Genomic DNA, 15,702 nt, shown 5'->3' on the forward strand with positions numbered 1-15,702 from the left:
TCTGTTTAATTTAAAAGCAAAATAGAGGAAAAAATCAATTCATTTGCCACTATTGCACTTCCCTAAGCATTTACTATTAGGGAAAGGTAGGTAGAACATAATAAAACTACAACCAATATATTATCTGAGTAGATTCTATTTAAAGCCTTTAAATTTGAAAACTGAATTCTAGGAAATAATGTCCCTCAGTTCATTCTGGTACTGTAGACATTTATATATGATGAAAGTGGAGGGTAATATGATAGGACTCAGGAATATAATTTTCTTGTAGGTTTTGGTAGTTGGCTATAACTGATAAATGACTTGGCTATCTCAGAATCAAAGACAAATTTGGGGAATACAAATTCTTCATGTGCTATTATCTAAATATAAGTGAAATTAAATTTATTTTAAGTGGTTCCTTTTGCTGTAGTATTAAAGAAAGTAGATTTATAGTATAAAGAGCAGAGGCTAAACTTTAAACACAGGAAATCTATATCTAAGATATTTGCCCAGGCAAGCAGTCCATTACTAAGCTGTTTTCAGAGAATTAGCTGGATTTTGTTTTATATTGTATTTTTTAAAAATTTATATCTGCCCTTCTGCATTTGAGAAGACTTAATTTCTGGCTCATTTGTTTGGTAGAAACAGATTTTCATCAAGATAAATAGAATGGCCACGATGTCCTTATATTGCGGGGTTTTGTTTTCAAATATAAGAAACTTTTTCTGAACAGCTGCATTTGTATTCAATTGCAAAGTTATAGACCATAAAAAGGTTTTGTGTTTTGTTATCTTTCACTAAAGTTCTACTCCAGTGCCACCTCAAGGCATAGTGGTGATGCTGAGAATTCTTGAAGGCTATATCAGAGGAGTGCTAGCTCTAAAAGACCCATCCAAACTGGAAAGAATTTCAATGTGGGTCTGGGGACTGATTATTCCTGTCTTACTCCAAGATTGGCTTAGCCATTAGTGGAGGTGTTCTTCTGCAGATTGGCCTGGAATGATGAATTTTTCAGTCACTGTAATTATTGAAAACTATCAACAAAGTTGTTAAGGGGTTGCCATATATGCATTGATGGAGGGAACCTCCAGCAACTGAGAAAATTATGATTCTTAGAGTATAGAAGAAGGACTTTTGTTTAATGTTACTGAAAAAGCATATTTTATTGGCACTCTTCAGAACCATCTTCAATCATTCCAGTTTGATGAAAAATAAATTCAGGGCCTTCATAATATTGGGATAAGTATATATAGAATTGCAGTCATCATTCCTCGATTGGATTTCAGATCCATTTCTCTTTTTTAATCAAATTGCTATTTTGATTTATGATAACGTATAGTATTTTAAGGTTTAAGAGTGTTTTCTGCATATTAAACTCTTATTCTTTGACGTGTTTCAGAAATAATTATGTGCAAATGAATTTTCTCTGATAAAATTCTTTTAACAGTAAGATTAAGCTCAAGTTTCTAGAGCCTAGTGTGCCTCAATTTCATCACTTCTATTGATGAAATTAAAAGGTCAGATTAAAGCCTGTTTTAGAAATACTCTTACTGTTTCAACAATTTGAACACAATGTTGATTATCATTCAATACATGATAAGGCTTGGTGCCACCTTAAAATATATGATTCCCAAATTCTTTGAAAGAGGAATGGTAGCTAAGCCCAATATGATGATAGTATCTATTTATGTTTGAATTTACTAAATACATAGTGCTTTTTCAGCCATCACAATACATTGCTGTTGTGTTGGTAAAATACAGTACACCATTGTGAACATCGTTGGTAACATGTAGCAAATCAGTTTTCCTCTTCCTAACCCCATTTCCAATGACAAATTGACTAGCTATCATCAGCCACATTACAACTTAAATGTGGTCAAAGGAGTTCTCTTTTGATGTAGGGAACCTAACCCATGCTCTCCAATCTTAAAGGACACCTTTTTCCACATGAAAGAGACTCAAGTCCTCAAGGCTAGAGGTAATGTGTGGTCAGCATAGCTCTCTCACTGTCAGCACATTTTCAGAGAGGACAGCCCAGTGCTCTCATTGCTTCTGACATGCAAAAGGACATTGCTAGAGAAATTAAGGCAAAGGAAAGTTGCAGGTGGCTGCTACTGTCATTATGCCCCCAGTTATAAGGGGAAAAGAAAATGTGGGTTAAGTAGTGGTGCCTAAGTGTTGTATCTCAGTGTAGGCCTTAGGGGAGATACTCTTGAGGCTGAAAGTTCTCCTGACCCTAGTCCTTCCTCCTCTGCGACTCTGAAGCTGACTTCTTGCCTCCCTCATGCAAGGGCAGGGTGCCTGGGCTCCTGTATAATGGTTCTTCTACAGAGAAGGTAAGAGAAAGGAGGAGAACAGCTTATATTTTTCCCTCTAGGCCTGCTGCCCTTTTCTCTGCTTTGTGGCCCAGGCCATGTACTAATTTGCCTGGCTGTACTAATGCTCTATATTCTTTTTTCTTCTTTCATAGGGCACCAATATGAGCTTCCATGACCCTAAAGTGATTTCATCAAATTTTAAATACAGTAGAACTCTGTTATGGCACAGATCTTTATTACACAGATTTGGATGTATACCATGGGTCAAATCGTGTCCCCCAAAACATAAAAACTACGTACAGTAAAAGCCTGTTATATCAAGGTTAGCCTATACCATGGATATTAGCACCAGTGTGGTGTAGGGGTTTCCCTGTATTTAGTGCTCATTGCAAAATGGGGGAAGATGGCATTTTTGTCTTTGCCAAAGGTTTTCTTTGTCCCTGTGGAGGAAAACACAGTGATAAATATTTTATATATATATATGGTGAGAGGTGAATTGAATTTCAGCCAGATTTCACTGATTTGAGATGATCTTACAATTTTTCTGAGCTGGAACAGAGTTAATTTTTGGAGCTCAAAGCAGCAGTACTGTTCACCCTAAATTGAAAATGAATTTTGAATTGGAAGAGGGGAATGTAAAGGGATTAGTTCAGTGTTGTGCCAGATAGAATTTGAGAAAATGTTGTCATTTTTTAAACTGGACCAGCATGTGGAATTCATGAAATTAAAATCTTCCACAGTGCAACAGAACATCAACAGATGCTTTGAAAAAAAACAACTTAGCAGTACAATTTTGCAAGAGGTCATAGAGTTCTATAAATAAATGGAGTTCTTCAGTATTTTGAAAGAATGAAGTAAAATGAGACATTTGTGAAATAAAGACAGTTCTCTAGGTTTAATTTGGCTTTTGTCTACACTCTATTCCCTTTTGAATTGGGATTGATAATGAAATCAGATCTTAATGGCTACATTTTGTATTCTCACTCATATTCTTACTTGCTTTATACTGTAAGAAAACAGGATAAATAAGTCATTAGTGATCTTTTCATCTTGCACCTATATTCTTCTGTGAATGCAATTAACTACTAGAATGTTTCTATTTTCCATTTTACTATCACCATGTTTTAAAATTGGATGTAATATCAAAAAACTATACTATATGGAAAAGCTAAATTGGGGGAAAGGGATAGAAATTTGTGGAAAGGACTTTTTAATGAAATATGGACTTTTAAAAACTCACTGCAAGTATACCTCACTTTATATGATAGTTACATGTCTGATGGATTAACAATTAGGAGCACAAAGTCTCAGAGTTTAAAGGACCTCAGAGTCTCTCCAGACTATCCTCCATCTCTTTAGTAGTGGATTCTGCTGCTGTAACATTCATGACAACTGGTCTTCCATCTAAGCTTTGCTCAAAGAGCTTTAATGATGCCTGGGGAGGCAGCCCATTCTACCTTGGTCTAGCCCTAGTTATTAGGAAATTCTTTATAGCTTACTAAAACATGCCTCCCTGTCTGCTCTCCATTTCTTCGAGTTTGCCTTCAGAGGCCTGGGAGGACAAGCCCTCTTCTACGTAACAGCATTTCCCATGTTAAGATTGCTGTCAGGTTCTCCCCAAAATCTTCTCCAAGCTAAATGGCTCCACTTTCTTCAATTGCTATTTGTGGTATAATCCCCAGTTCCATGAATTATGCTAGGGTTGCTTTCTTACACTTGTCAGCATATTTCCTTCAGTTACTAATGAAGGTTTTTTTTGTTTCTGTTTTTGTTTTTGTTAACGCAACTAAATCTTAATTGGAAACAATCTGCTGGTTAAAGAAACTATTTAGTAAATCCTTGAAAAAAGTGAATAATCCCCCCCTTTATAAAACATGTTATGTTAGCATTTTTCTTTTTAGGCTCATAGTAAAGTGAGGTATAGTTGGGTGAATTTGTTGGGGGCCTTCTTGCCTGCTTTTCTTTTAGTTTCCTCCTCAGTGGCCTTTGGCTTGTACTAACAACTTCAATTCTGTGGGGTTAGGATTCTTCTCTGGGAGCCATTATGCTTTAAATCCAGCCCAAGACTTTGTTCTCTCATGTTTGAAATGTTTTCTTCCACTGCTCTTAAATAACCAGTGATTGGCGAATAGAGGTCAAAAGGAACAGGGTATGTATCATAAAGGCCTGAAGAGAGTTCATTGTGTGATTCACTCCAGGCTACTTCTGCCTTACATTGGAACTTAGTTGTGTTACTCACTCATGAAAGAGCTTCTACTATTGTCTTATTTTGCCCAAAAAAAAAAAAAAAAAAAAAGGACGTCAAGACAAATGTGACTTGATGCTGTTCGGGCTCATTCTCTGAAGTATGGCAGCATTGTCTCTTGATAAGAAAAACAGGAAAAGATACTTGGTTATTGTTGTTTTAAATGAGAGCTATTCTTCCTGAAATGGGGCCACAAGGATATAGGAGAGGATGATGCTTATAAATTTAGGAACTTGGTTTTAAAGTATTTAAATTCACTGAACAAATATAAATAAGCTTATTTCATGTTATACATGTTTTAATTCTGTTCTCTTTCTCCCATTAAAGATTCCAGTGCTGAATATTCAAATGAAAATTTTTCCAGCACTTTGTACTGTAGCAGGGACCATATTCTCCTGTACAAATTATTTCCGTGTAATCTTCACAGGTGGTGTTGGCAAAAACGGATCAACTATAGCAGTAAGTATACTTTCACTTGCTATTTCTGGTTCTGGTTTGAGCTAAGATGTAGAAGAGCTGCATTTTCATTTTTTTCTTATGTAAAAAAAAATATAGCTATAGTTATATTAACTTACAGTTTTCAACCTTAGACTTAATAACAAACAAACAATAACTTTAGGGGTGCATGGCTTAGTAAGTTTGAATTCACAGGAAAATTCCTGTTTTTAGAGTGGGGTTTTTTTTTTGGTACTTAATCCATGTTGCCATTGCTTTAGTCAACTGAATTGCTTTTGTTCAACTAAAGAAACAGCTGTCAAGCACAGCTTCCACAAATTTCAGATTTGGAATTTGAGGAGAAGCGAATCTGTTCAGATTTCTCAGCAAAACCTTTCGGTGTTGTTGGTGTGTTAACTCTCTTCTTCTCCTGATTCTATATAGGGAACAAGTGTCCTTTCTCCATTTCTCCATATTGGATCAGTGATTACATTAGCTGCAATGATCTACAAGAAGTCAGCTGTTCAGCTCTTTGAAAAACATCCCTGTCTTTATATACTGACATTTGGTTTTGTAGCTGCTAAAATCACTAACAAACTTGTGGTAAGCACTAAAATAAAACTCCTCGTTTTTGTTTGTTTAGATTTTACCTGTTTACCAAGTCTGTAATTGCTGAGCTTTGTTACCTCTCAGTTCTCTGTGACCTCCTTCAGGCTCGTTTTCCCTTTCCTCCAAATTCTCAAAGTGTATCTTAAAGGTAGTCCCCATTCATTAGACTGTGGGCTCCTTGAGGACAGGGGCTGTCTTTTACCATCCTTTGTATCCCCAGCACCTAGAGCAATGTCAAGAATACCGTATATGATTAATAAGTGCTTATTGATGAAGAAGGTCCAAGAGGAACCAGATTCACTTTTGATGTTATAGATGATGTGTTACCACTATCCTGCAGGTACAGCTTTACATTTCAGTTGCTGCATCCCTCTGTTTAAGAACATAGATTTGAACAGTATCTCATTTTGCTAAGAGGAAGCACCACCCTTAGAGCAGTCTCAGAGCTGTAGTAAGCCTGGACGTCAGTCACCATCCCTGTTTGTCCTGTTGCCATCGGCAGGCAACTGAGTTCTCAGAAGAGAACTGTTTCCCTTTCCACATTTTCTGTATGTAAGAGTGAGGGCCTTTGTTCCTTTCCCTCCTCACATAACGTCTGTCCCCTGACCTTAGTCCCTCTGTGTGCCCTTGCATTTTGATCCTTGTCTACAGCCTCTGATTCTTCCTGTCCAAAGCAGCCCCAAGATTAAGTAGCTATGGGCCAAGCTGGAGTGAAGAGTCTGTAAAATCACAGCTTCATTCAGTGAGCTTGGAAGACTCTGCCCCTCTGGGCGGCCAACCCTGCTTGTCATTGTGGCCAAAGATTCACTTGTACAAAGGTCATTTTCTCTCCAGGTAAAAGGTTGAGGGAATTGCCTCTCTTTTCCCAAGTACCTGGACTAAATTTAAGCTTCAGTTCAGCCATTTGATTTGTGATTTCAGATGAGTCATTGTATTTCCATGAATATCAACTCATGCATGTGTCTGATGGGACAGTCACTCTCGTATTACCTACCTTGGGATTGTTAAAGGTGGGGGGAAGTCAGTTCGTAAACGTAAAACCCTGTATTGATGTCAGCCTGGGTTATTACTGCCTCCCTTGGGAACTGTTCACAAAACAAAGAGTTTTATCGTCATTTTGGTTATGCAGTTCTGGGTGCAAAGCACTGGGACCATGCACAGCTCAGCCTCAGGGAGCCTCTGCAGGAAGGGGGTGTCCGCTGAGCCTCAGAAAGAGCCAGGGAAATCTGAGAGTGAGACAAGGTGAGGGGGAAGGGGGTAAGGTTGGCGACCTGACCCTTTATATTCAATCCTGTAAGTAATAGGGAGTCTTTACATAGAAAAAAACTTAATACCTAAAAGGAGAATCCCTTCTTATTTAGTCTTTGAAGACTCTCAGGAGGCAAGAATTCATTGTCTCCTTAGATTATTGGTCCCTGCTTTTGCATAGCTCTAATTATTAAGAGGTTTGGAAGGCTTTGGGATTGATGCCTCATCACAGTTTAGATGTGACTCCAGACTTTCTGAAGTAATAGCCAAGGGACCAAGCTCTGGCACATTCTATCAAGCTAGAAAGGTTTTGAAGGTAGGTCTGGGGAGGGTTTGTGGTCAGAGAAATAGCCCAGCATTTGAGAGGCTCCTTCCCATATGCAGTAATTTTGAAGTGCCCAGCAAACCTAAGTCATGGAAGAGTTGTGGAAAATAGCAGGTTATTGAGATAGTGAAATTTATTTCCTATGTAATAAGTTTTTGTTTTTGTTTATGCAGTTGAAAACAAATCCTGGCACCACACCATTAGCCAGTGTGAAGGTACACTGCTAAATTCTCTTTTACTCATAGGTTGCACACATGACCAAGAGTGAAATGAGTCTACATGACACAGCCTTCATAGGTCCTGCCCTTTTGTTTCTGGACCAGTACTTTAACAGCTTTATTGATGAATATATTGTACTTTGGATTGCTCTGGTAAGTGGTATGCCTTGTTTATCTCATTAAGTAAAAGTAACTTCATTTTGAGGAGCCAACCTGTAATTTTTTTTTTTTTTTTCCTCTCCCTGAGGCTGGGGGTTATGTGACTTGCCCAGGGTCACACAGCTAGGAAGTATTAAGTGTCTGAGAACAGATTTGAACTCGGGTCTTCCTGAATTCAAGGCTGGTGCTCTATCCACTGCGCCACCTCGCTGCCCCCTCAGCCTGTAATTTCTAATGGAAACCTGGTTTATCTAATAACGATGCACACAGGCTTGTTGTTGGTAGAATGTGTAATGAACTTGAATTAATTTTGGACCATCAGAACACAATGATGCCTCTAGGGCTTTGTAGTATACCATTTCTTGGTTTAATTATCCTGTCTATTTAATAGTCATATTTGATTCCTACATTTGGTAGCTACAAACCATAACTAGTAATGGCTTGGAAGCTAGTCAACCTCTTGCAAATACTATGATTAAAGAAAGGGAACCTGCAGAAATTGTGTTCATTTGGGCTTTTCAGGGATTAAGTGGGATTCTGGAAAAGAGATAGATGCCTTGAGAAGGTCCAAACACTTTGTAAAATTCTAAAAAACTCTTTTCTTTGCAGGTCTTCTCCTTATTTGATTTAATTCGCTACTGTGTCAGTGTCTGCAATCAAATTGCTTCCCACCTGCGCATACATGTCTTCAGAATCAAAGCCTCCACAGTACATTCTAATCATCATTAGTGACTTAATTGTTATTGTAATAAGAAATAGGAAGCAGATATTTCTGCAAGAAAGAATCAGAAAACTTTGAGAAGAATGGGGGTGAATAAGAACAAATCTAATTTATAATAATCAATGTTGTATAACTTCTAGTCTTCGTTCTTGGTAACACTCCTTAACTAGCCTCTGTGAGAAAGGGGAATTCCAAGTCCTATCCTGTAAAACATACATGTAGTCCTACTGGTTTTGGCCCAAGAAAGCATGCAGGAAATAATGCCTTGTCTTTTGTCATTACCTTTGAATACTGAATAAACTTGTCCTGGGGAGCAGAGCTGCAGCAATGGAAAATTTCTAATGTAAACTATTTACAGACCACAAGACTGCTACTTTATAATTTTAATAAATCATCATCTTTTAGTGAAATACTTGTTTAGTGTTCACTCAGATTTTCTTTACTAAGGAGCTCAGCTCATGGCACTCTAGTTCCTGTGGCTATGTTAGTCCTGGGGACTGTGAGACTGAGTTGAAGGGGTTCCTGTTGTTTACATTACTGGGGAAGGCCGAGTGTTACTGAAGAACGAGTGATGGCCTTCTGGGCCTAGAGGAGAGCCTCTCAGCATGAAGTATAATGTGGTATCTTTTGTCAATTACTTTTATTTTTTTAAATAAATATATTATCTAAAAGCCAACTTATTTCTCAATTTTATTCCAGTGGATAAACTTTAAAAACTAAGTTTTAATGTTTGGGTTTTTTTTGTATGAAATTTAAGCAAAATTTATTTCTGCTCTTTAATAAATAAGGAAATTCTATGAGTTGTGTTGTCTTCATCTGTACTGTGACCCTTGTGTATTGTGTAAACATTTTGCTGGCTTGTGGAAAGAGAAATTGAAGCTTTTAGTGTGGGTTTTAAAGAAACGTCTGTGTTAACCTTTCAAGAACTGGTGGTGTAGAGAGATACCAAATCCCTATACAAATAAAGTAATCAGTGGGGTTGCTTTTTTTGCTCTTTACTTAGAATAACTAAGATACAGTTAGAAATTTGATGCTTTTGTATCCCTGTTCCAATGGTCTTACAAGAAGAGTTTTTACTGCTTTCATTGTAGGGAAGAGAGACTAATACCAGTTCTTTTAACAGAAAAGGTTTAAACCACTGTGGCTAAACTGCATTTTTTATTTCCCTTATCTCAATTTTAGTTGCTTGGGATCTGCATTATTCATTACCGTGGATTGTCAATAGTTGGCATTTGCTTTTCAAAGTCCATGTGAGTTAAGCAAGATCTTTAGTTCCTCTGTTAAATGGGGATAATAATCAAAGTTGTTGTGAGTAATGTGCTTCAGTGAGATACTATTATGTTTCTCCTCCAGAGAAGAAAACTGAGATTCAGGTTATGGCCCAAAGTTCAGTGCCAGTTTAAGTTGTAGTGCCAGGACGATAGCAGATTCCCCAAGCCCTAGTGCAAAATCTTTTCTAAGACATCCTGGTTTAAACTGTCAGCCTGAAAGAAGAGACTATATTCAATGACTGGCTAATCGATTTTACTTCCCAACTCTTGCCCTGATACCAAGGGACTTCCACACACTTAATGATACTCCCTGAAATACTTTTACACACACCTCCCTACCCAAGTCTTTAACTTGCTTATTTGCATGACCTACTCTTCCATCCACCCCATATACACAAAGGGTGACACCCTTGATCTTACCACATCACTCCACTTCCATGTTCATGAACCCTGAAATTACCCAATCACAAACTGCTGTCAGTCTACCTTTTTGCCTAACTACCTTCTCCTATCCTTTTAGCCATCTGTTCTTTCCCAGCCACTATCTCAGCACTGAGTATAGTGAATCAGTCCAATTGTACATTCTTATTTAGAATCTTTCGTGTCGTATCTTGTTGCTAATCTTGCCCTGCCAATCCTCAGCCTTATATTATTCCCACTTGCTGCCTTTGCTTTTAGTATGCTTCCAAACAAATCTAGTGAAAAATCATAAAACCATGCTAATGGAATCACGACAAATTTGTTGTTTTCTCAACCGGAACCTCAGTGCATCAAGACAGTCTTTTTTTACACTCCAAAGTTGACTCACTCTCCCCTCCCCACAGTAACTCTTCCACATCTTTTCATTCCTCTTCAAACCGCCCATAGTTCACCCACCCTGCCAGCTGGGAACCTTGTTTCTTTCACAGACAAAACTGAGGTCATTCACTGAAATTTTTTTCTCTTCTCAATTCAACCCTTCCCAGATGCCTTTTGTCACTGTGTCCGCCTCCATTCCTATTTCACTGAAGAGATGAACCGATGAGCCTTCTTTCTCTATGCCAAAGGCAGCTGCTCTGTAGGCACAAGTAACCCCATTCCATCTCAGTGTCTCCAGCAGATGGCCACCTCTCATTCCAGTCTCCTTACCATCCCAAATAGAACTTTGTTTTCCCTAGCCTTAACAAAGAAACAAAAGCAACCTCACTTGGTGCGATCATCCCTGACAATTATCACCACAAATCTCTCTTCCTTCTTGTGGCAAAACCTGAGAAGACCCACTACAGATAGCTGTCTCCTTTTCCATTCCTCTCATGCTCTTAACTACAGACTGGCTTCTGATTGTCATTCAAGCCAAGCTGATCTCTCCATGTTAACGAATAATTTCTTGCCAAATCCAATGGTAACCCTCATCCTTGCCATCTCTGCAGCCTTTGACATTGGCAGTCAGCCACTTCTTGATACTCTATGTTTTTGCAACACTGCTGTCTCCCTGTTCTCTCTGACTGCTCCTTTGCCAGATCTTCATCCATGTTGTGCCCAATAAGTAGCTGTCCCATTGGGTTCTGTCTAGGGTGGTGATTTGCAGTCCCATACCCAGGAAGCATCTGGGCAGAGAATGGACATCCTATCAGTTGTAGAGGTGAGAGGTTGCATGAATTGTGCTCTAAAATCACTTACAACTCTTAGTTTTCTATGATCCTATTCTCTTAGAAGAAAACATTTAATAGTTGAATGGGGCTTATTTCAGGTCAGTCACGAGAGAATATTCAAACATGGAGACTGGCTAAATTGATGGGGAAATGGGATATTAACACCCTGACCCAGCCCAGGGAAAATGAGTGTAACCTTATCTCTTTTCCCTTACTTCTTGTTTTCCCTGAAACTTAATTGTTTCTGTAAATTCTTGATGGTACTGACCCCTGGCTTTCTCTAGCTTCATTCACTTGTCTCACCAAACTGGTAAGCACAGGGACAGAGCAGAGTGTTTCACATTTGGTATTCTCATGGACTTTAGGCTACCCTTAGTGGTGGGAGAATACCCTAAACAGTCCCCTCCTGCCATTCTCCCATGGCCTATACTAGCGCTTCTGTTGGGGAGCATCAGCCTAAAGTTCAAGTCTTGCAGACCTGAACTGGCTCTGTTCCTAAGAGCATCCATGTAAAGATGGAAAGTACTAGAGTTCATTCAGTCCAGTATCCCTTTCTCTCTGCCCTTCTTTCCCCTTCTTTACAGTTAGGAAAATGAGGTCCAGGAAATGACTTGCTGAGGGTCATACAAAGTAACTAAGGATTGAACCCATATCCTCAAATCTAAGCCTCTTCTCCCTTTATCCCCAATAGTTAAAACCATTTCCCACGAACAATTCTTCCTTGGACTTTCCTTAATACTCCGGCCAAAATTACATCCCCAAGGAAGCGGCAGCCATGGTGTCGGCGTCCATGGGTCCCACTCTACCAAAGCCCAGATGATGCAAGGGGGTAAAAAGGCCAACAATGCTGGGGACATAATGGTGAACTGACATTGTTCATTAGCAGACAACCAAAAGTCTGGCTAATAGTATAAAGGGAAGTGTTCAACATCAAATGATTCTTTCAGAAAGAAATGGTTCTGGAAAACCATGCACTCCAACTGTGTAGCTGTGCCGGGATATCAAGAGAGATTCCTAATCACATGAGCATTTTCCACCTTTATTCACATTCTCACAGGTTTGGATTATTAAAGGTCTGGCCTTCTGGTGAAAGCTGTTCTCTGTGCTTCTGGCCCTGGATACTGAGAATACTAGTCCCTAAGAAAGGAGCAAGGCACCAAGTTCAGAATTTCTAGGACAGAGAATACCCAGGGGAGTCACAGCTGCTATTACCTAATCATTGCCCAGTTTGGCATCCCCTTCCAGAAAACAAGGAGTGAGAGCCCTGGGGAGTTTTCTTGGGAAGGAAGAAGCTGGGCTCCAGGAAAATCCTCCAAGTACCAGCTTGAAACAGGGCTCGGATGCCAAAGGTAACCCATCCTTGAACCTAACTGTGCTGGGGTCCTGAGACCAAGCCAGTTCTGGCCCAGGACAAACTCCCAAGTCCACTCCAGACGGAGCTGGGCTGCAGGCTGAGGCACTCCTGCCTCCCACACCACTTATTTCACAGTCTTTTCCTTTGGTTTCTTCTGTTTCTTCTGTTCCTCATATTCAGTGATTTTCTGTCGGAAGTAGCCTGTAAATTCAAACATACCTGTCAGATAATGCACATGACAAGGAAATATTCACCTACCCTCCAACTGCCCACCCTGGATTTGGGCCCCTTAATCTTTCCCAGGGTTACTTAGCCTTTCTCCAAGGTTGAGAGAATGGATCTACGGAACACTCAGATCTCTGAGGTCTGATGTAAACAGTGGGCCTGAGCCTTTGTGCAATTGCATCCTGGGGTTCTGAAGATTCTGCCCAGGGACCAATGGACCCACAAGCATTTATTAAGAGGCTGCGCTCTGTGAGCAAAGCAAGAGTGAACAAGCCCAAAAGAAACATGAGATGTGCAAAGGTAGAGAAAATGGTCCGAGAGACTGTCTGTGTCCGAGCTCGTCTTGGGCCAATCCTCTCCAGGCAGACGCAACTGACCCTAAGGTCATTTTGGCCCTCTCCAAGAACGCAGGACAACTACCCCTACCACCACGTGCCTGGTAGGTGCCATGGGGAGCACCCGGGCTACAAGGAAGGCAGAAGAGGGTCTCTGCAGACCCTCAGGTGACTCGTGAAGGTGAGGAGAGGAAGAAGTCGGATGGGGATTCTTACTTGGGCAGGCTGCAGCAAGCACTTAAGAAACAGCATGTGTTGGGCACTTGGCAAAGCAGAAGTGAATAAACAAACAGAAAGGTAGCCCCAGCCTCGAGGAGCTTCTCCTAATGGAGAAGACAAGCCATAAAGAGCTGAGAAGGAAGGGAGGGGAAAGAAGGAACCCACGTTGGGCCATGGTGTTGAAGTCCTGGAATTAGAAGCAGAGCCAGAAAGAAATGGCTGACCTGGGCCACTCTCCAAAGTGGAGGGAACCACCAATGGGAGAAGAAGCCATTGAAATAAGGGTTGCTCCCCTTGCCCTAAATTGTGGTGAAAAAGGAGACCCTCTGCTTCCTGACAGGATGCAGAAGCACAGAGCTCTTTCTTGATGTCTACTTTGTTCACCCTCCTAGAAAAGTTGAGGTTGCTGTCCCCTTCTCCAATAACTCTATTTTCCCTTCCCGTCAAAGAGACACACAGTCTCATGCACACACTCTCTGTCTCTCCCTCCTTCCTTCCTTTCCTCCCTCCCTTCTTCCCCACCCTCTCTCTGTCTTTTGTGTCTCTGCCTCTTTCTCTGTCTCCTCTCCCTTTTTTCCCTCCCTGTCCCCCTCCTTCTACTTCCCTTCCTCCTTCCTTCTCTCTCTGTCTCTCATTTTAGAACCAGACAACTATATCCAAACCTACACTGGGGTGAATCCGGAAGTGCTCACCTGCATGAGATGTCCTGCTCTTCTCTGCTTCCTGGATGAAAAGGGAGAACAGTTGCGTCTTTACAAATTTCTTCACAAACCGGCGGCTTGTTTTAGAAGCCAGGGCCTTACAGAAGGGCCTCTCCTGGAAGCTGCCTTGCCCATCTGGCCCCCGCTTGAGGTAAGAGGCATAATGACCCACCGTCCGGATGAAGAACTGCACAAAGGGTCCCGAGACGTGCTCATTGACCTGCTCCAAAGCTGCAAGGATGCAGAAATTCTTTCAAAATAGGGTCTTTCGGAAGAAGTAAGGTTATATACAATTTGTAGCAAGTGGGGTCTTTACTAAGGATCGATTTCCTTGGATGTCTGAGAATCGCAAATTTAAGTGGAGAGAGGGTACTGTTCTCTCTTAGGCCATGTGACAATGTGGAAGCAAGGACATCTGGCCCACAGGTTTTGTGGGTCTGGGACCAAAGTGCCTGATGAAAATGTTGTAAAGTGGACTAATGTTTCCCCCTAAAAGAATCTATCTTATGATGGAGGGCCCAAGTTCTCTTGGATGCCCTCAGTTCTGGAGTGCTGAGTTGAGAAAGCAAAGAAGAGAGTTGGAGGAAGGAGGTGGGATTCTTGGACTTACTCTGCAGGTCATTATTCCCCTGGGCAAGAGAAGACAAAATATCATTCTGCAGCTTGGGGGGTAAGACATCCCCTTCATCTCCAACCTAGGAGAGGATTAAGAATTAGCTCATGGGACAAATGGGAAGGTAGAGGGGAGGGAAATGGGGAAGGGAAGAGGCCAGTAGAAGACTGACAAGAGTGGGAAATCAAATCATGTCCTAAAAACATATTAGTTGTGTGACTATGGGCAAACCACAACCTTTTATTGGCTTTAAACAACTCTAAATATAGCCCCTGTGCAATACAGAAAAGTTCCTTATCCTGGTGAAATCACAGATCCAGATCTGTTGCCAGTTCCCCTAAAAAACAAATCTTTCCAAAAGAGTGAAAGAGAGAAAGAGAAGGAAGGAAGGAGAGGGAAGGAGGGAGAGATGGAGGAAGGAAAAAGAAAGAAGATAAGAAAAAATGAAGATGAAGGGAAGAAAGGAAGGAAGGAAGGAAGGAAGGAAGGAAGGAAGGAAGGAAGGAAGGAAGGAAGGAAGGAAGGAAGGAAGGAAGAAGGAAGAAGGAAGGAAGGAAAGAAGGAAGGAAGGAAGGAAGGAAGGAAGGAAGGAAGGAAGGAAGGAAGGAAGGAAGGAAGGAAGGAAGGGAGGGAGGGAGGGAGGGAGGGAGGGAGGGAGGGAGGGAGGGAGGGAGAGAGAGAGAGAGAGAGAGAGAGAGAGAGAGAGAGAGAGAGAGAGAGAGAGAGAGAGAGAGAGAGAGAGAGAAAGAGAGAAAGAAAGAAAGAAAGAAGAAAGAAAGAAAGAAAGAAAGAAAGAAAGAAAGAAAGAAAGAAAGAAAGAAAGAAAGAAAGAAGAAAAAAGGGAGGGAGGAAGGAATGGAGGGAGGAAGGAAGGGAGGGAGGGAGGAAGAAAGAAAGAAAGAAAGAAAGAAAGAAAGAAAGAAAGAAAGAAAGAAAGAAAGAAAGAAAGAAAGAAAGAAAGAAAGAAAGAAAGAAAGAAAGAAAGAAAGAAAGAAAGAAAGAAAGAAAGAAAGAAGAAAAAAGGGAGGGAGGAAGGAATGGAGGGAGGAAGGAAGGGAGGGAGGGAGGAGAAGAAAGAAAGAAAGAAAGAAAG

At 40.7% G+C, this 15,702-nt stretch overlaps 2 protein-coding genes across 5 annotated transcripts in view; one reads left to right on the top strand and one right to left on the bottom strand.

Moving 5' to 3' along the window:
• Positions 1-9,057, top strand: part of CEPT1 (choline/ethanolamine phosphotransferase 1) — a 39,972-nt gene extending 30,915 nt beyond the window's left edge. For all 3 annotated transcript variants that reach the window (XM_074263033.1, XM_074263031.1, XM_074263032.1), the window contains exons 6-9: positions 4,873-5,004; positions 5,425-5,583; positions 7,408-7,533; positions 8,149-9,057. In XM_074263033.1, the coding sequence (XP_074119134.1) occupies positions 4,873-5,004; positions 5,425-5,583; positions 7,408-7,533; positions 8,149-8,268 (537 nt within the window). In that variant the 3' untranslated portion in view covers positions 8,269-9,057. The remainder of the gene's footprint in view (positions 1-4,872; positions 5,005-5,424; positions 5,584-7,407; positions 7,534-8,148) is intronic.
• A 3,123-nt stretch (positions 9,058-12,180) lies between these two features.
• The window catches only part of DENND2D (DENN domain containing 2D), a 25,383-nt gene continuing 21,861 nt past the window's right edge, over positions 12,181-15,702 (bottom strand). For both annotated transcript variants that reach the window (XM_074263030.1, XM_074263029.1), the window contains exons 10-12: positions 14,607-14,691; positions 13,988-14,227; positions 12,181-12,717 (exon numbers count right to left, since the gene is read on the bottom strand). In XM_074263030.1, coding sequence (XP_074119131.1) covers positions 12,641-12,717; positions 13,988-14,227; positions 14,607-14,691 — 402 coding nt within the window. In that variant the 3' untranslated portion in view covers positions 12,181-12,640. The remainder of the gene's footprint in view (positions 12,718-13,987; positions 14,228-14,606; positions 14,692-15,702) is intronic.

This window comes from Sminthopsis crassicaudata, chromosome 4 (assembly GCF_048593235.1).
Source record: "Sminthopsis crassicaudata isolate SCR6 chromosome 4, ASM4859323v1, whole genome shotgun sequence".
NCBI classification, from domain to species: domain Eukaryota; kingdom Metazoa; phylum Chordata; class Mammalia; order Dasyuromorphia; family Dasyuridae; genus Sminthopsis; species Sminthopsis crassicaudata.